At 39.7% G+C, this 20,652-nt stretch overlaps 1 protein-coding gene across 5 annotated transcripts in view; it reads left to right on the top strand.

Annotated features, from left to right (window-relative positions):
• Positions 1 to 20,652, top strand: part of GPM6B (glycoprotein M6B) — a 146,450-nt gene that overhangs the window by 103,752 nt on the left and 22,046 nt on the right. Inside the window, exons 1-2 of one of the 5 annotated variants that reach the window (XM_016119195.2) lie at positions 244 to 3,219; positions 11,216 to 11,335. The exons of 1 other annotated variant lie outside the window; for it this stretch is intronic. In XM_016119195.2, the coding sequence (XP_015974681.1) occupies positions 3,159 to 3,219; positions 11,216 to 11,335 (181 nt within the window). In that variant the 5' untranslated portion in view covers positions 244 to 3,158. Of the gene's footprint in view, positions 1 to 243; positions 3,220 to 11,215; positions 11,336 to 20,652 lie in introns of those variants that run through there. 3 more of the 5 variants (XM_016119187.2, XM_016119220.2, XM_016119203.2) reach the window with 3 other exon arrangements.

Genomic DNA, 20,652 nt, shown 5'->3' with positions numbered 1-20,652 from the left:
CTACTGTGGTCAACCATCTCCCTTCATCTCCCTCCCACCACCCACCAGCCCACCACACATATACCCTATGCTCTGGACCCTCCGTCAGAAGAATCATCTCCCCAACACTTTAATGATACCCTTTTTTTCCCTTTTTTTATGCTTTTCAGTTTTTCCTGGAACACTCTTTCCCTTCTCTCCCTTTTCCTGCCTGGCAAGTTTCTAACCAACTGCAGTAGCTAATTCAAGTCTGCAAAGCTTTTCCCAAATTCTCTTCCCCTTCTCATCTCCTTTGTTGTGATACTATAGCGCTTGTGGCAGGTAGTATCACCCTGGCTTAGGAGGGTTCTTGGTGCTTCCTTAGTCTGTGGGTGGCAGTGAGACAGACAGGTACCATCTCTTGTCTATGGCTGCATTTCTTGTAGATATTAGTACAATAACATGCATGTTATTCTATGCATGTTTACTGAACTGGCCGGAATTCTTTAGAAGACATGCAAATACATAAGTTGAACCATATGAAACTACTGTTCTTCTCAGTCAATATTAGCAATTTTGTATGGTTCAATCTAATACATCTATTTTGCATCAATATTTGCTATTCTTACTTTGGCTTGCAGAGGTATTCTTACCTTCAGTCAGACTGCCTTAACACAAGGGGTCAAGGAATTGTTTTTGCCTCTGCAACACATTTCTCGTCCTACTCGTTCTATGTATCCAGTTTTTGTGGCCAAAAATGGATGCATACCTGAGAAATGTTATAGATATCTACTCTTCTTTCTTGCCATAAACAGTCTTTCTATTATGCTTTTTGTGATTCAAATGGTTTATCATAAACATCAGTGAGGTTTTGAGGCAGTTTATAAAGTTACATAGTAATTTTTAGAATTGTCATACATTATCAGCCTAATGAAGATGAGGAAGATACGAATGAGGCAAAAATGATGCATTGTTCATTTACATGGAGTTTTTCCAGGTGAAAGTATATCAAGGTGTCAACTGGAGACTTTATGACTATTTCGTGTCATGGTTTTGATTTGGATGACTGTGATACAGAACCAGAATCACCCTTCGGTCCAGCATGTCTTCCATATTCTACCTTCCCACTCTTACCAATATTTAAAAGTAATATTCTTAAATCATAACCAGAAAATTATTCTATCCTGTATGTTCTATAAGTGAATGATTTTGTTAGATACTCTTAAAATGAAAACTAATAATATAGCTAATCACAATTGTCCCTTTTTGTGCTGAATTGAATTGTTTTGGTATTAATTCTAACTTGAACTGCAAGGGAGAACAAACCTGTCACAGAGCAACAATTGCCATTTCTATTTCTGAATTCACCTACCTAAGTAGTCTTCGCAAAAATGTTTAAGACAATCCTGTTTGGACACATCGTCAGGTTTTCCTGTGGAGCTAGTTCATTGCAAATGAATCTGTTTTTGAAAGTCTGAAATTTTAGACTGCTATATTTCTTAATCCCCTTGCCATGAGACAATAAAATCGGCTGGGGCCATAATTTAAGGCAATAGCTGATTGTGGGCTTGGTCTTCTGGTATGATGGTTAAAGGGAAAATGAGATGTGAAATTAAATGAAAATGTTGAAACAAGCTAAACTGGTTTTCAAAATCTTTTCTGGTTTAACAGGGCCTTAGGTATTGAATGTAGAAAATTTTAGGGGTTATCTAAAGCTAATGTGTTAAAAGATCAAGTTGTTAGATGATTTTGATTCAGGATCTTATACATTTTTTAAAGTATTGAGCAAGAAATACTCAAAACTTGGGAGAGATTTTTTTTAGAGGAGAGTGGTTTATGTTGGCTTCTAAGATGGGTGCTCAAAGCAACGAACTAGCAGACTCTGTTCTCAGTCAGGGAACCTTTGCCCTGTGGTTATTAATAGTCATCCCTGTATTTGACTTGAGCTTCTATACATTTTTTTGACAGTGGGTCAAACAAATGCTTAAAACATGCTACAGAAATTAGTGATGCTTAGAAACAAGTGGCTTACCATGATAAAGGCTAATATGCTTAGGTGGGTCGAGAACACTGATATCTGGTAGGTCTGCAAGGATGCTTGTGAAAGCAATCAAAATTATTAGTAGTACTGTAGCCTTTATGCTGAACATTTTGAATGCTCTTGAAAATACCCTTTGACTTTGCAGGGTTCTAATGAATAAAGTTTCATATAGAAATAACCATGTTTAATAAGAAAAACCACTCTATTTTGATTTTCATTCCAAGAAGCCATCAAAATATCAGCTAGATATACTTGTAGCATACTATGATTATTTTTAAATAAGGACAGGTGTCCCTTTAAGAATTAGGCTTGAGCTGAAGTTTCTCTTTCGATCACATATGTTAGCTAGAGATCAGGAAACAGGTCCTAATAGTAAATTGCTAAAGTGTTATTGTTATACCCGTGTCTGGGTTTTCTTCACACTTTACATATTTCCCTGTCTCATATATATGTTGAGGTCAATCAATCTATTTAGAGATTTGTGAAAGACAAAGATGAAAGCAAGCAAATAAAACAGAGACCATGGGCAAGTCCTTCGACTATATTCTGCCAGGTCGGGGGTAAAGGAAATAAATCACACTGTGATGCCCCATAAAGGGGTCCCACAGGAAAGAGTTTGCTTATGAAAGACACACATTCCCCCGAGAGAACATACATCCTGGCTGATCAGCTGAGTCACGTGGTGGGAGGGGGCTCTTTCTTCTCCACATCCCCTTCTCTGATGTCACGAATCTCTTCTTTCCTGGGAGAATTAATTAGCATTCATTGGGTGCAGTTGGCAAGGAGAAAGAAGGGCGCCGGAGCGTGTGTTGGAGAGCAGGGAGGAAGGGGCCCGGTGGGGAGCGAGTCCTTGTCCCCTCGGAGCCGCATTGACACTCGAGGCACAATCAGGCACAGAATGGCTGTTTTATAACTGGGATCCTCCGTGACGTATGGCTGCCTGCTCCTTGGCAGCTGTCTTTATGGACCAGTAGGCAGAGGGAAATTGACGCTGACGAGACTTTTGCATCTTGGAAGGCACTGTAATCTACTGTAGTGAAGAACAGAACCTCTCAATCACGCGAGTGTAAATAAGAGACGGAGGGGAGTCCGAAGAAAAGGAAGAGGAGGGGAAAAGTGTGTGCTGGGGGAGCGGGGAAAAGCATTTTTGGTGAATGGTATGAAGCCAGCCATGGAAACTGCAGCCGAGGAAAATACTGAACAAAGCCAAGAGAGAAAAGGTACCCAGCGCTCTGACAATAGCCTGTTTAAAGCTTTTCACTGGGGGTGCTTAAAAAGGGGTAGCCCGGTTTTGTGTCTCTTGTAAAATAGCTCAGAAGTAATCCCTGTGGCACGGTCTTGCTTTCAGGGTGGCTTTTTCCTGTGGGCTGATGTTAAGTTAGTAGAGCAGCCTCTCCGCAATCCATTCCTGTTCCAAATCTTCCTACCGAACGTGGTATTTCACGGAAGGGTGTCCACAGTTTGTCATCTTGCTACCTGGATTGGGGAAACTTTTTTTTTTTTTAAATAGAATGTCATGACTTAAGTTCTGTATGTTATATTCCAGAGACATGGGATGCTTTGTTTTTTGCTCATGCCGAGGAGAGGCACACATAGTGATGATTATGCTTTGCTTCTGCTAATGCCGTGGCGATTTGGACATTCTCTCATCTTCTTATTAAATACACTCGCAATTTCTGTGTATCTGGCCCTGACTATGACATGAAATAAGTATTTAAGTTGGAGCTTGAGAGAAGGGACGTCAGCTCTGTTCTCCTAGTGCTGATGGAAGCAGGGGTGGAGGGTGGGGGTCTTCTATTTATGACTGGAGATTTAGGGGAGGAAAATTGATAAAAGTCCTGTTCCTTAAAGGGAATCTCAACACATATCACGATGTCGACATACAGAATGTTTTGTTTTGTTTGTTTTTGAGAAAGAAATGTTTTGTGGTAAGAAAATGGCAGAAAATAGAAACTAAAATTTATGCCGTTAGGTTAACGGCATTTCGCTGCATGGTAAATTATCTCCCTCACCTAAAAGTTGTAGACTGTCAGAAAGGCAAGGGACATCTTCTCTGACTGCAGTGGCTCTAATATCAAAAGCCATCATGCTGAGGTTATTTCTCACAGCCCTTGTGTCCACTGGCGGTCACTAAATAATAGTAGTTCTCCAGGGTGGAAGGACAACTACATTTTAATTATGAATATGTAGGTTAAACTGAAAAACTACTGATAGTCAACCATTTTACATGATAAAAAATGGCAATTTCATGTTTTCAATTTAACAGCACACTGGGATAGAAGCTGCTTGTTCTTACATGGAATTTCTTCTGTACACAATGCTTTAATAATATCGTATCCTAAACAGAGCAACTTCATTTTTTAAATTAATTGTTTTTTAAAGTAGGAACATATACGTAACAAAAACTTTGCCATTTTAACCATTTTTAAGTGTATAATTTAGTGGCATTAAGTACATAGCACTTTAATTTTAAAATTGATAGTTTAGTTCAATCTTGTATCAAACCTACTGCCCCCCCCCCAAAAAAAAGACAGCCAAAAAAAAAACATGGTGCCTTTTTTTGTATGTATGTTTTAAATTTACACGAATGAGCAAATAACAATAAGAGAATGTTTGTGAAGCTGAAGAACTGAGACTAAAGTTTAAAGCTTCACGATGATCAGAGATGAAGTTTGGGGGTGTAATCGTTTAATGGCATTGTTGTAAGGAAGCTTATCTAAGTTGATAGCAGTTTTTTTTTCCTTAAAATAGATGATTTTGTTTAACACACTCTTTTTTATTAATACGATGTTTGCCAGTGTCAAATGACACCATTTTGGTCTCTGTAAAAACATACCTTTCTTTTTTGTTTCCAAAAGCAAGCAAAGGGCATAAAGCCAATATAAAATCCTTACCACACAATTGTGTATCTCGTTATCATTTAGTCTTATGGACCACTATTATTTTATGTTAATTAATATTATTTAAGACCAAATCCACAGGCTGCCACTACATCGATTGACCATCTGTGTATGAAAACTCATTAGCTATGTATGGTTTTAGAGACAGAGTTAGAAGCAAAGATAATCCCTGGAAGAACTGTAAAATTACCAAAATTAATAAAAACTAGCTATTTGGTTAGGAATGAAAAAATGCCAAGTTATGAGCTCGAGTGAGAATATGGGCCTGGGAGTGCCTTTTTGCTGCATCAACTGGGGTTGTGATTGCTTTGTGACCCACCCATCATAAATGTGGATCCAAAGGGTGGTATCTCAACTACTCTTATATAGACAGAGCAAGTTCATAACTGCACAAGTGAAAACTCACACAAGTGTCACCTTTGTAGTGTTCCGAGTTTGCTCACCCGTTGTCATTCAAGTCACACACATAGGCATAAAAAGATAATCACACATGTTTCTGCATGCTTGTCACTCCAGGATTCCTGCAGATTTCAGTTTCAATACAAAATAAATGTTTACTTCATTGAAATGATCATTTGAAAATTTGACACAGAGAATGCATTATATAGTTCTTGAGCTGGTGAGTCTGTTCTTCTATTTTTTTTAAGACTTTTAGCAAGGGATTTAATTTACCAAATTTAATCCTATCTGTTTTGTCGCTTCCCATAGTTTTTATGCACATATATTTTCCCCCTTCGTTCCTTCTTTTGCTCTCAACAGTTAGCACTAGGGACAATATCTGTCTCTTAATTTGGGGTATTACTGCCCAATGGCCGGTGCCCAGTAGCTTCTGAATTAGTAGCTTTGGATAATTACCACAACGTCATTAAGAAATAAATTAAATTTAACTTTATAAACTGACCTCAACTTTTTTAGTTGGTGTCACTCTTCCTGAGAGTTTGGGCAGGACAAAGAGATGTTTCTTTAAATGAAATCTGAATGACTTTGTTCCTATTTTAAATAAAAATAAGCCCTTAAGAAAAAAGAAAGCAAATGTGTTTTTGAAACGGTCTCATAGCTTTTGTCACAGAAAACTACGTGATGATCAAAATTCACAAGAAGTATTTAGTAGTTATTCAGGAATTTTTAAGGAAAGCAATCAGGTTTTCTCAGATGGATATAAGAAATGCCAAATTATTGCAAATGACAGTTTTTAAATTTGAAGCATTAAATTAAATCAAAGTGTGAGGATTGAGTAAGCAGATTCATTGAAATGGAGTAAGTGGAAGAAATGAGTAAGGCGGAATCAAAGGAAATAGATCATAAGACTCAATAATAAAGAATGGAGAGTTAGGTTTCTATTTATTTCTGTGTAGTATTACTTGATGTCAATTCATTTGTGAAAGCCAATGCATCTGGAATTGCTGGGAGTGCTGAATCACGGGGTAGAAAAACAATTGAATCAACTGCTCCATTGCATGACAAAAAAACTAAATATCTGTGATGAAAATTATTTTTATTATATGTCAGAAATTTGAATCTACTGAAGCAAATAGTCAGGCTAGTTCAGTTCCTATGAATCATTGCTGAAATAAATTCTAAAATTCCAGGCATCAAATTAAGTTCCTAACCACATAGAAGAAAAATGCAGTAAATTGCAAATAAAGTACGGTTTAAAATAAATTATAAGATGTAGTCAAAATAAGAAATGAATTCAAATTGTTGACTTGATGGAAAAATTAGCACATCCATTTAAATCTTTTTAATCAATTAGACATAATTTCTTATATGGTTAGGGATTTTTTGTTTATTTGTTTGTTTGTTTGTTTGTTTGTTTGTTTTAGCAAACCCTCTCTTCTTTTTCATTTAGGAAGAAAAGCCCTCCTCTAGGATATATGACCCGTATGTTAAAAACCCAGAGCGACACATTTAACATGTTACACTGTTCCTGGTGATCTATGAATTATTTGATTTTGAGATTTTTATTGACGTTCTCTAACTTGATTATATGAATACGGTACAGAAAATGTTTTAGATGCAGTTTTTCCCTATAAGAATTTGCAGAGGAGGACATTTGAAGAGAGGGTGTCTGGGGATTAGGCTGTAGAGAAAAGCATGGCCGGCCAGATGGTGCTGGACATATGTGGTAGGTATGATACAGCTTGCTTTTATTTATTTTTTTGGAAAACTTAAGTGTGGAGAAGATCTCAACGAGCCATTTGGTACATCTCCTACTTTTATATTACTGTTTCCATTAGCATACTTTTCAAGACTCGGTCTTGCTATTTCATTAGACAAAGAATTCTGACCTAGTTCCCGAAATTAAGATTTGCCTTCCTTGAAATTGAGTCAAAATCTTGAATTCAGATTACAATGTTAAAAATCGTATTTCTCTGTTATTTGGAAGTAGAGGTCAATATAGAGTAAATAATCTTAACCACATGATTTATTAGCTTCGACGTATCTGAGAGCATGTGAAATAGCCAGTTGTCCCCATGACATAAATTTCTCCTCACTGGGACTGGTGATGAATTGAATTATTCCAAAGACACTCTCTTTTTTCTCTGGAGGACCAGATGTACATCCACGTCGAGATGGTTGGCCAGGAATAGGGATGGCTGTGGGACAGAGGAAGAAGGTGACATACACTGGCTTTGAAGAGCACGAGGCTACAGTCCCAGCTCACAAATGTACCTAGTCATTGATTCATTTATTTATTTATTCATTTAATAATGTTCTCCTTTGAGCTGTTATCCTTCCATCCTCTCAGCTCACGTCATAGGAGTAAAAGGGTGCTAAATCATTTTAGGGACCAATATTTGTAGTATGATCTTGGTTTTAACCATGATTTTGCTGACTAGTGGCAGATTAAATAGCAGACAACAATGCCAGAGAGAATTTTGACCCTTAGCGAGCCCAATGATATTTCTCTTCAGAGAACATGTGATAAGAGAAAACAGTTTCCCATTTTATAGGTTGATTTCATTAATTGCATTAACTTCTTTATATATTTCAGCTTTACTTGCTGTATTTGAATCAAAGATCAACACACTTCATCTATAAAGGTCCAGAATGTAAATATTTTAGGCTTTGTGAGCCTCACAGACTCTGTTTAACTACTCAAATCTACCACTGTAGCATGAAATAGCCATAGATAGTATATAAACAAATGGGCATGGCTGTGTTCCAATAAAACTTTATTTTCAAAAACAGGTGGCCATTGTTGCTGACCTCTGCTATATTCTATAGTGTTGTTATAGCTTTCCTTTCATATTTTAAATAGTAGCTAAAAATGAAGAATGATAGAGCTTTCAAAGACCTTGCCCAGTGAATTTGGTCTTTCCAGGACATCAGTCTTCATCACTCAGTTGTTTCCAGTGATAATTTCCTAGATGCTAGAAAGTAGAGCAGTCCGCGGTTCAGTTATTCAGCCTTGCCACTAAATCACTTTATCTAAGTAAATGGGAAAAAAAAGTGTACACGACATTGTTTCGTTTTCCTTTCCTCGATTTCCCATCGTTTGTTTCATACCCACCTTTGGGGATGACTAACCACAGTTGTGTCTGTGGACATCAGCCATCACCACTCACCTCAGCCCCAACCATAAATATCATCTCAGATGTCATAGTCTTTTGCGCTTCTTCAAGAATATAGATTGGCCTCCTGCCCTTTGCTCTCCTCTACTCTCTGAGAGGAACATTTGTCTTCCTTCTATAAAGCAGGATCTTCCTGGGTATGCACATTTTCCCATTTCTTGCCAGTTGCCCAAAACTGACATATTATTAATATAGCTTCAAGCTGAGACAAGCATGTGACTCCCTTCTAAGTGTTGGGACCCTGTATACTGTGTTCTTTGAAATTTTATAAATAATTTATAGGCAATGCCTTCATTTAAGTTTGGCTCAAAAACATAAAATAGACATGATTTTCTTTTCTTTCCTATCTAAAAATTTACTATTGTAAAAAGACCTTCTCAGGGGCACTGGAAAACCTCTACCCATTTGCATCCCCACATCTGCTGGGTATTTTTATGCAAATTAAGCATCTTAGACATGTCTGCCATGCTGTTTTCAGAAAATGCAGTCCATGCTTTTCATTGCTATTGCCTAGCAGCCTGTGCCTAATTCCCAAATGTCTGGAGACTTCCCCATCCCTATGAGATGAGGACAGAGAGTACATATATCCTATGCTGAGATCCCTCAAATTGCACAGCCTGGCCTGGGTAAGGTCAGTGTGCTGGGGACAACTAGGGGTCTATTTTTTGGTCCACAGGGTCCCAGGGTACTCCTTTGCATTCAACCAAATATTTATTTAGCAGAAATTTATTGGGCACCTACTGTGTGTTGGGCATGGAGAAATTTTTTTAATTTTTCAGATCAAAAGTGATTGAGCTACATGGACTCCTCTTGCCCGAAGTTGATATGGAAGGCTCACAGCCACTTTATGAAAAGGAAATCAGAGCATACATACCATCAGGCAACCTGACCTTCTGGCTCTTTCCACCAGCCCCACTGGGTTTTTTTTTGCTTTCAGAAAATGTAGCACAACCCATGACTGAGAGAGAACCTCTTGAACAGCAAAGCAAAAATCTAAATTCAGGGAAGGTTAAGAGTTAAGTTTTAAGAGCCCTGGAATAACATCAGTAGCTTGGGACCAGAAACATTTCTCTAGGAGGCACAGAAGCACAACCCACCTGCAAATGGACTTCAGAAAAATTCTTGTTGAGCTACCCACTGCTTCAGCAAAAATGGCAGCAAATGCACCGGCCTCAGTAGGATAACATGGTGGTTTCAGAAATGTGCCACATGGAGTCAAAATGCCCGTGTTTATACGCAGGGTCCTCCACCCTGGCTTCATGATCATGGACAAGTGACTTACCTTCTCATTGTCCTCCATTTCTTCATTCATAAAGACAAAATAGTAATAGCACCTATTTCATAGGGTGGTCGTGACAAACTAGGTAATGGATGCGAGGTGCTTTGCATGATGATAGCATATCATAAGCACTCTAACTTATAGCTGTCATCATCGACAGCAAAAACAGTGGCAGCAAAAATAGGTTCAATGTGCAGTTCTGATTGTCCTAGCTTTTTTTTCTTTCAATGTCTTTAAAAGTCTTTGAATGTCTTCAAAAGACATTTGACTTTAACTTGAAGCCAAAAAAAGTTTTCTCTAAAGCACCACCTAGAAAAGTATGTTTCCACGTCCTAATCGGAAATACCGCGAGAGTTTTCAGAGTCCATGGAGAGTGGTGGGGATTTTGAAAAGACTTTGTGAGGTTTTAAGTGGACCTGGTGAGGGCATTTGCTCGGTTGCCTCACAATGTGGTCGTTTTCTCAGTCTTTATCCTCAGTGACGTGAGCGTCAAATGGAGCATTGTAACCTGATCATCTGATGGGATAATTACCTATGTCAATGCTAGAATCACTTTTTTTTATCCTGAAATATTTGTGGGACCCCAGAGGATATCACTCCTTCTGAGGTTTTGTGCGATTCTCAGATATAAGCTGGCATAGTCATCTTATGGTCTCTTAGGGATTTCAAGATTGTAATTCAACTAATGGTTACCAGCAGCCTCTCTGTGTCAGGCAAATTAGTAGATGTTTTTTTCTCTCCGATTCCCTAAGTAGGAAATGTAGTCATATTACCAACTATATGAGTCCCCAGGAGGCCACTTGTCACCTTACATGTGAGTATGCAGTGGTTGGAGCCCAAAGCAAGCAGACTTTGGTCTATAAAACACTAGATGATGATCATTGGATCAGGATTTAATCCAGAACATTCTAGACTGAAGTACCAAGTTTAAGATAAGGTGACAGAGAATATTGCAGATGTCAGTGGGAAGACAGGAGTTTCATCCGAGAGTCAGCAGACCATGGGGTTCTTTGCCAGATTTTCAAGTCTGGAACTGGGTACTGTTATGGAGAGTGAGCCTGTAGTCACCTTTGCTTGTGCAGCTGCAATAATTATGGCACTCTGTGGGTCTGAAAGAGAAATAAACAGAACAATATTATCACAAGAAGCCAGATTTTTGCTACGAATAATGTCTGCCCAAAATGAGCATTCTAAGGGGTAACGGGTGGGGGAGATGGATAAAATAAGGAGAGAAAAGACAGTTTTGGTGATTTTGTAAACATATTCAAAAATGGAAGAGACTCCGACAGTTTCAATTTATCATGCTGAGTTGATAAGATGGTACTGAATGATTGCATTTCAATCACATATTTTAAAACTCCCCCTTGCCTTTAACTATATGGTAAAAGAGTAACTAAAAATGCTGATATAAAATCTTTGCTGGAGAAAGAGACACTGACTCTTTGCCACCTGAAATTGGCAGTGAACAGCAGAGCTGAAATGGAAATTGGCAGGTACCACTGGATGTACCCAGGCTCAAAGAACCACCAGTACCATCCCGTGCCAACCCTGGGGGACAGGGCTAGCCCCTTGAGCAGTCCAGGTAAATACAGCCTCGGGGTGAATTCTAATAGCAAGTCAACTGTTATCGTTAATATTATTTGTAATGGTTCTTTCAGATTGGTGATATTTTATGTTTTGCTTGATGCATTAATTTGTTCATAGGGGTGTGGGTGGAATTGGCCCTTTAAAAATTTTTGAATCATCTTTTTTTCTCTCCTCCTCTCCATTCCACCCCATCTTTCGCCTCTTTCTTCTCCCTCCTCCCCTTTTCCTCGCCCTTACCTTTTCTGAAAGGGAGCAGTGTACAATGAGATACACCTTGGGTTTAACCACAAAATTCCCAGTGTCTGAACCAGTAATGGGAGGAGGGGAGTGTCACCCATGTCCACGTTGGGACTGAGAACTAGGCCAGGACACTTGAGGAGCACTGGCCCCCAGATTACTGTGGGTGTCCCCAAATGTCTGCTCAGCCCTACTGCTTTGCATCACTCTGATTAAACATCAGTCATTACCTTCGAGGTGGGAAAATCAAAGCCCATGAAATGAGCATCGGATAACTATACAGGTATATACGATCTCATCAGGTAGGTCCATCGGGTCCAGTTTCCAGTTTCCTTGCTCATGAGAAACACTGGTTTCTCAGGACTGCTAGGTACTGGCTGGGCCTGGGTGAAATGTATGTCGGTAGATTTGGGGACCCAGGAGGGGGAGAAGACTGAGCAATATGGACATCCACCCACCACATGTTCCCAAAGTCTACATGCATCTTAATACTCAGCTCAGTTAGCTAAAATTCAGTGATCTGAAGTTACTTAAAATATGAATATAAAATGAATGGTGGTGGGTCGAATAAACACAGTGGGTTTAAAGTATTGCCATCATTTCAAATGGACCCATAGCATTATTTTTCCCAAATAGTTGCTTACTTTTTCAGGAATACCTAAGAAATGACAACGTGGAAATTATAAGTCTAGACAGACCAATCCTGAGGTACAATGTCAGACACCTACTGAATTACAAAGTCACAATACCTCTAATTTTATAAAAATTTTTCTTTTAAAACCTAAATTGTGGCTTCGGGTTAATTAATATGAAATGTGACTTTAGATTGAGTTCTACATCATGAGTTATGTCTTCCTTCATTCTACATAGGGCTGCTAGGCACCAGCTCTGTGAATGCCTGATCAGTGCTGGTTAGAAAAGGTGAGCAAGAAAGGACATCAGACATCGGTTCTCATAGATCTTTTAAAGAATGGAGGGTTCTGGAATCGAGATTTTTTTAACAGTTGCCACTAGACATGACATAGCCGTATAATGGGATACTATTCAGCAATAAAAATGAAGTACTGGCACGTACTACGGCAGGAAGAATCTCAGAAACATTGTACTGAGTGAAAGAAGCCAGACACCAAAAACACAAATATTGTATGATTCCATTTATATTAAATTTCTGAAATTGAAAAATCTACGGAGACAGGAAGTAGATTAGTGTTTGCCAGAGGCTGGGGGAGAGGGGAATGGGGAGTGACTGCTGATGGGTACAAGGGATCTTTTTTGGAGTGACGGAAATGTTTTTTTTTTTAATTAATTTGTGGTGATGGTTACAGAACTCTGTAAATTTACTCAAAACAGGTGAATTTTATACATAAACTTGATCTCATTAATGCTATTTCTAAAAAGCTTCCCCATCCTAAAAAACACCATCAGATGTTACAGAATGAGAATGAGAAAAGGGTATGTGTTAACGCGACAAGAAGGTCCCCAAGCTATCAGAAATTACTGCTTGCAAGAGAACGGTATTCATTTGAAGAATGCATTAGGAGATAGCAGTCTAGTTGGAAATCAAGAAAAAAAAAACGAAGTGTTTTTCCTAGATTGTGTGGTAAAGAGTAAATGTCAATATCTTATTAGGGGAACGCCCGCTAACAATTGTTCTTGATGAGTTTTGTCCACTGGTTGAGCAGTTCCCTGTAAGAGCACTGGAAAAATACTTTTTTGACCCTACAACCAAACACTGGAATACGGGGATTCTAATTAGTAGTGGCAGCCGAGAAGAAAAATACAAGGCTCCCATTTCTTTTCTGAGACCTTTGGGGCCAGATTTGTTTCAGGATTCAGAAGAGTTTGGCTTTTGAAAAGTAACATGGCACATATACCATGCGCTACATGCCATCACCAGTAAGGTCTGGGTGCTCCCAAAAATTCAACACATCATCTTTACGACGAGCCTAGGTTGGGTAAATGGAGCCTGTAAACAGCCTCTTATCCATTCAGGTCAGATTTTGGCACCAAGTAAGTTCAGATTGGAATAGGTTTTGTTGCCAGATGAGCTAGACCTATAAATCAATCAATCAATTAACCAACCAACCTTTGTTTTTAGAGTTTTTGGAATTCTGGACTGGTACGATAAGAAATTGTAGAGCTCTAATGGTATCAGGTTTCTGGTGATAGCTCATGTGAGAATTCCATAAACAAGCAGGTTCCTGTTTGAGGGGGAGAAACAAAATCGCGGAACTTGATTTATAAAATCATCTCCACCCACACGTAGTTTTAACTTTTTCTGTGCAGTGATTGAAGTCATTGGAAAAAATAAGCCTCTGTGGCGCACGCATTGGGACCATTTGTGTGTGGAGCCAGCTGCAGAGCCCTTGCATGTCGGATAGTATAAAGAATACAGTACAGGCCCCAGAGTGAGGGGAATGAACCCAACCGTGTTGTCACCTTCCCAGTTGCTTGGAGATTTTGTTGGCTTCTAAATCACTGCAGTTGGCATTCTGTACTTAGATCCCAAACCAGATGGTATGAGGGAAAAAAATAGAGAATTCCATATGGCTCTGTGTCTTTTTATTTTTTATTTTTTGCAGAGTTCTCAGTTTCTTTCAAGTGGAAGAGGGGGGAAGAGGTTTTGATACAGGCTGACCAGATCTTTGCCAAAGGAAAATGCCTCCCCCGTGCGTTTGGTGATTATAGTACAGACCACTCTCCCCAGGCCCACAGCTTCCTTATTTCCCAGGAAAAGTCCAGAGGTTCCAGTTTCCTTTGCCTTGATCTCTTCACGTTTTACTTTTTTGGTGTAACTTTCCAGTACAATTACATGTTTACAATTCGGATGGTTAATCTATCACCATCCGTTGCTTTTTATTATTATTATTATTATTATTATTATTTTCATTTTTTAACTTCTTGAGCCAGGTAATACCTACATCTTCTCTAGGCCTACAGGAAATGAAAGGACGGAAAAGATGGATGGCCACATGGGCAACCCTGTGTGATGCTACCTGGGGCTCCTAGGCCTGAGATGGCAGGCCTAGTGAAAGAAGGAATCGTTAAATAATACACGTGCATTCTAGTGGGTGGGCTGTTGCACTTAATGTGTAGGGAGGGAATACTTCTGGCTACTGTCAGTTATGTTGCACAGAGTTCAGAGTATAATCTTAAGAGAATTTAAATCCTCTATTCCAAGTGTGGTCTGTGGACAAGCAGAATTGGCATCACCTGGAAGCTTATTACGAATGCAGAGTCTCAGGCCCCACTCTGGACCTGCTGAATCAGAATCTGCATTTTAACAAGATTTCCAGATGCTTCCTGTGCACACTGAAATTTGAAAAGCACTAATTTAGAGGAAGGTTCAAGAGCAAGAAGAGGACAGGAAGGAATTGAAGTGAATTTACCCTTGAGATCTAGACATCTCTTTATCTTGGAAAAAGACAGAATTGCCTAAGATGTTCATTCTTCTCTCCCTCTGTTTGTGAAGAGCCAACATAAGGACAGCCAGTCATAAATGCACCGAGTCCTGCTTAGTTTGACGGTCTGTGACCTTGACTCTCTTACCTACTTTTCTGAAAGCATGCCTACTCTTATTCCTTTGTTTAAAATCTTGCTGAAGGAGAGTGAGGAGGAGCAATGAAAGTGGGAAAGGTTTGTTTCCTTGTGCTAAAGAGTGGGGTAAGGAGAAACTAGTTGATCAGAGCTTGGGGAAAATGTTTAAATGTCCCTCATCACATTCTTTAATAAAATCCAGTGATGTGCAGGGTACCGTTACTTAATATAGGCTATAAGCTAATGGGTCAAGAATGACTGTTCATCCACTGGTAAATCTGTAGTTCAACTTTCAATCTGACAGGTAAGGAGTAGAAAAACCAGTCCATTTACCAATTACTAATTCCTCCCTCTACCCATCTCCCAAATCCTAATTGCTCTGATGCTTGCTTGGGTTAAGATGGACATAGGTAATTCTGGAATAGAAATCCAAACAGAGCCCCTCTCACATACAGTGGAGAATGTGGGAAGAGTACAGGGAATGGTGTTTTGCTGAGAGTGTAGCCGGAAGCCCAGGTGTCAGGCTTTCCCTCCCTGAGAACGAATTCCTGAGCCCCCTGAGCCTCCGCGGAGGGGCAGAGACCTGCAGAGAGGGCAAGGAAGCATCTCACCTGTTCACCGCTGTGACTCAGGTCACACGTTTGGTGCTTTGTATCTGCCCAAGTGTGACTTGAGAAGGCGGGCCCCTGAGATCCCCACTCTTTATCTCTACAGCCCCAGCCAGGCTGAGCATGGGAACTACCTCTCATGGATCCACTTTAATAGACTGACACCTGTGGATGTGAGTCCTAGGAAATGCTGTTGGGTATTTTTGTTTTTCTTTAGTGTCACTTTTTCGTAACCTAATTTTGTAAGGCTACTAAGTTTGAGGTCTTTTCTGAAACCATTTGAAATGTCTTTCAAAGAGGAAGAAACATTAATCTCTTGGGGTGCATCTTTGAGCCTCTATTGTGGTTGAGTATTTTTGTAAATAAAGTTTTATTAGAACCAACCATGCCCATTCATTTACAGATGGTCTGGCTGTTTTCCTGCTACAATTGCAGAATTGAGTGGTTACCACCATATGCCCTGCAAAGCCAAAAATATTTACTATCTGGTCCTTAACAGGAAAGAAATGCCAGCCTGACTTAGAATAATTGCATTCTTAGCACATCTTGCAAATTCAACCCACTTAGGGTAGGCAACACCTAAAAACACTGCTTGTCACTCAGTTTTCTAAAATCTTCTGCATCTAAGATCCCTCACCTTCTTCTCTCTAGGCTCCAGAATCCTCGCTCCTGGGTGGGTGGGGGAGGGGGCATTGTTCAGAGGCTTTGCACTAAAGCTCAGTCCTTGTCCAGAGGGTCCCTTGGCTCTTTCTAGAAGCTCAGCCCCTCTGGCCTCTTCCAGGTCTTTCTCTGAGTGTTCCCATAATAAACCAAATCCTGTTAAATGGCCGCCATGGAGCTGTTTTTATTTGTTCCGTTCAGTGTGCTTTAGCAAGTTTTATTTTCTGTGATATGAGAAACATCATTTATAATATTTCATTAATGTTGTATGGAGGGGGTCATTTCTTTAAGCAATTTTTCAAAGTATGTGCCTCTGATACTCTGAATCAGAATCACCAAGGATGCTGATTAAACATTCAGATTCTCAGGCCCCACCTACCCTCTTTGGGGTGGGCCCCAGAAGTTGGTATGTTTTAACATACTCCCCAGGCAATTCAGATGCACGCTAAAGTCTGGCCACTGCTACTGTAGACATAGAGGATCATAATCTTGGTTAAGGAAATAGCTCCTCTTTATAACATCTTTGGTAAAGTATTATTTAGTTCAAGATACCTTTCCGAAGAACAACCTAAACTTGAAGTTCACAGGCAACTCGTATACATATTTACAATCAAGATGCCCAAAGCCAAATCATCACATCCTTAGCAGATGGTGCTGTTGAATTTGAAGCAAACTCCTCTTGAGGTTTTTATATTGTCATTGCATCTTTGTGTGTTAAAAAAAGTGCAAACAGATTCTATTGTTGAGCTGTAGACAAACACCAGCGTATTATTTATTGTTGCATAACAAATTAGTCTTAAACTTAGCAACAAGAAACAACAACATATTATCTCGATTTCTGTAGGTTGGGTCTGGGCTCAGCTTATCTGCCCCTGGGTCTCATCTGAAAGCCCAACCAGGGAACCATGCACTTCCCAGCTCACTCTGTGGTTGTTGGCAGGACTCAACTCTTCACAGCCTGTTGTACTGAGGGCCTCAGTTCCTCATTGGCTGTTGGCCCAAGACCTCCCTTGATTCCTTGCCATGTGGGCTTTCCCATAGCTCCCTCATGACATGGCAGCTGGCTTCATTAGAGAGAACAAGTGAGTAGGTAAGAGAGTGTGCCAGCAAGTGAGAGAAAGAGAGAGAAAAAGAAAATGCTAGCAAGACAGAAGTCACAGTCTTTTGAAACCTAATCAGGGAAGCAAGTCAACTAGGTCCTGCCCACATTCAGGGAGAGGCAATGACACAAGGGTGTGACTATCAGGAGGTGAGGATGGGGGTTTCTAGAAGGCTGCCTGCCACAAGCTATATAAACCTTTCAAAGTGGAAATGCATCCTTTGTCCCCATAGAGCACTGTCTTCTCTTTTTGATGACAATAGCCCCTTCACTTAGTGGGCAGGGCTGTGGTTTCTTGGGCCACCAGATATGTTCCCCCAACCCCACCCCACCCAGGTCGATGTGGCTCCTGCCGTTTGATGCCAATCTTTAGTTTCCTAAAGGGATTTGGAACGTTTTAAAATTACTGGTATCTTTTGTAAAAATCAAACTTAAGAAGCAGGTCTTTTTTTTTTTACTTTTTTTGGAGTACAGTTATATATTATATAATTATATATATAAAGTGGCCTCCTTGATAAATTTTGACATTTGTATGTGTTCAAGTGAGATGGTGACATGTCCATCAATCCCAAAGTTTCCCTGGTCCCTCTGTAAGCCCTCCCTCTCACCTGCCCTCTCCAAGTGACCACTGATTTGCTTTCTGTGTCTCTGTATTTGTTTACATTTTCTAGAATGACCCTTGTGAAGATTTGTTCACATAAATGCTCTCACTGTTTTTGACCAAGCCATTCCCATGAAATACGTTGGGCGATGATGGCTGTTGAATAGCTCCAAGCTTTGTCTGATTTTCATCCTTCCTGCCTCCATTGACCACACCATATGCACTTTGAATAAAACAAGACCTATTCTGCTACCACCTACAGTGGAAGAGTTTAGTTTGCACCCACTCCAATCCAGCCTACACCCCAGTGCCAGATTAACCTCTTAAAAGCATACCTTGGATCGTGTCGCTTACCTGCTCGCAAACCTTCCCTGTCTCCCCACTGCCTGCCAAACACAGCCCACAAGGCTGCAGGCTCCACCTACCCTTCTGGCTTCTCTCCCAACACTGCCCTGGCATCCTTGATGAACTCGGCCACACCCTGCACTCTTCCCATGTGCCCCTCACGACGTTGGTCCTGAGCTTCTTCCCTGATGCCATTCTATCTGCCCTAGCCATGGGATCCTTCTGTTCTTCAAGGCCTGTCTCCACTATGGCCACCATGCAGCCTTTCTTAGCTCCTTGTACTAAGCCAAGGAGATCTTTCCCTGTCTCACTCCTCATGTCCCTGAGTCATCTCTTTATTCTACTTTAATGATTTATTATGTTTTTCTGTCCCTTGCCTCACTCCAAAGTGTCAATGCCGGAAGGGCAAACCAAAGCCCTGCAGCTCCAGCGCAGTGCCTCGCATAGAGCAGCAGTTCAACAGACACTCCTTGAATTCAGTGAAATCCAGGAAAGCATAGACACTATCGCCCAGATGGTCAAGGGGGTTGAGTGCTGCCAAAGCTTAATAATGTAGATAGTTCTCAAATTTCTTGAACACCCTACAGATTTCCGTGCTCTTAAAATCTGTGTCATCTGAACTCAGGGTTAGCTTCTCCTACTCACCATCGGTTTCCCTGATTCTCTGCTCCCCCATTTCACTAGGCTAAAAGCACACACACATGGTCTTTAGGAAAACCAAAGTCAGTTTCCACAAAGGCAAAGGAAGAAATTAATGAGTGTCTGTTTCTTGAATTTGTTTGTTCTCACCTGGTGAACATTATCTTTCCTTTTATATAATTGCTTATCGTCTACTGCTCATGCCATATTGCAGATGTTTGAAGCTAATCTATTTTAAGATTTTAATCTACTTAATAGATTTCAGGACAAGCTTTTTAAAAGGATCTGCTGAAAAGCAATTCCTTTTATATTATTAAAAAGAGTTTCAGCATTTTAGCATTATATAGTTGAACTTTTACATCAACTACTCTAAGAAGCTCAAGGGAGAACTGAGAAGCAACCTATCTAATCATTTACGTGATTTCTCACTTAGCTGTTCAACAGGAATCCCCCTAACTTCATGATACCTTTATACCCACGGTTCATAGACTTTCAGGAGTTATGTCCCTTTATACTCTTAAACATAACTGAAGACCCCAAAAAGCTTTGGCTTATGTGGGTTGTATGTGTAAATATTTTCTGTATTAGAAATTACCACTGAGAAATTTATTATTAAAGAATGCTTATTATTTATTCAAAATAATAATAAACCCATTCCATGTTAACAAATAATATTTAGGAAAGATAGCTTCAGTGAGAAGAATAGTACTGTTTTACATTTTTGCAAATCTCCTTACTATCTGGCTTAATATTAGACAGCTGGATTCTTACATTTGTCCCTACATGCATTCAAAGGCATCTTGGGGCATCTAGTTTTGGTTTAAGTATATGAAGAAAACTGAGGGTCTCACAGATATGTAGATAGAGAAGGGAGGAGTGTTTCAATGGCCTTTTTGTATATTTGTACTCTATTGCATTAAAATCTGTTGCTCTATCTTGGCTCTGTATTCAAGAATGATTTTGTAACATCACACATTGGTCATTTGAAAAAATTGGTTCTCTGAGTTATGCGGATCTTTCAAATATGGACACATTTCATTGTACCAGATCAAAAAAGTCACATTTGTTCATATTACCACCAATTACATCAAGAAGCCTTTCAAGTGTTGGGAAGCAGTCATGTTCATTATGGCAGGCACAAGTTTTCCAAAATTGATTGGCAACAGATACTATCAATTGTTTTCTTTGACGTGACAAGCTCTTTTGGGTAATTTTGTGCAAATTTCTGTCAGATACCCAAGTCTCAATCATTGTACCTTGTCAGCTATTTCAAGAAAAAATGGTGTTACACACACACACACACACACACACACACACACACACAAAGTGCCAGTTCAGCTCGTTACTCAGTCACACAAGAACTTTGCCTCCAGACAACCATCACATTTTAGTACCCACCAGAAGCGCTTTCTGCATCCTTTCCATTTCATCGCACAGAATTTTGAAAAGGTGTATACTTGGGTTCAGATTTAATGACAGTCATCATTTTCTTCCTGCATCCGGGACATTTTTAAGTGAAACCGATCGTTTTGTTTTTATCTTTGTTACTGTGAGCACATGGTGGCGAAGAATGCACTGCTAATTTG

Source organism: Rousettus aegyptiacus, unplaced genomic scaffold (assembly GCF_014176215.1).
Source record: "Rousettus aegyptiacus isolate mRouAeg1 unplaced genomic scaffold, mRouAeg1.p scaffold_m13_p_9, whole genome shotgun sequence".
Lineage (NCBI taxonomy): Eukaryota > Metazoa > Chordata > Mammalia > Chiroptera > Pteropodidae > Rousettus > Rousettus aegyptiacus.
The sequence above is the reverse complement of the archived record's forward strand: the minus strand, read 5'-3'. Positions and strand labels throughout refer to the sequence as shown.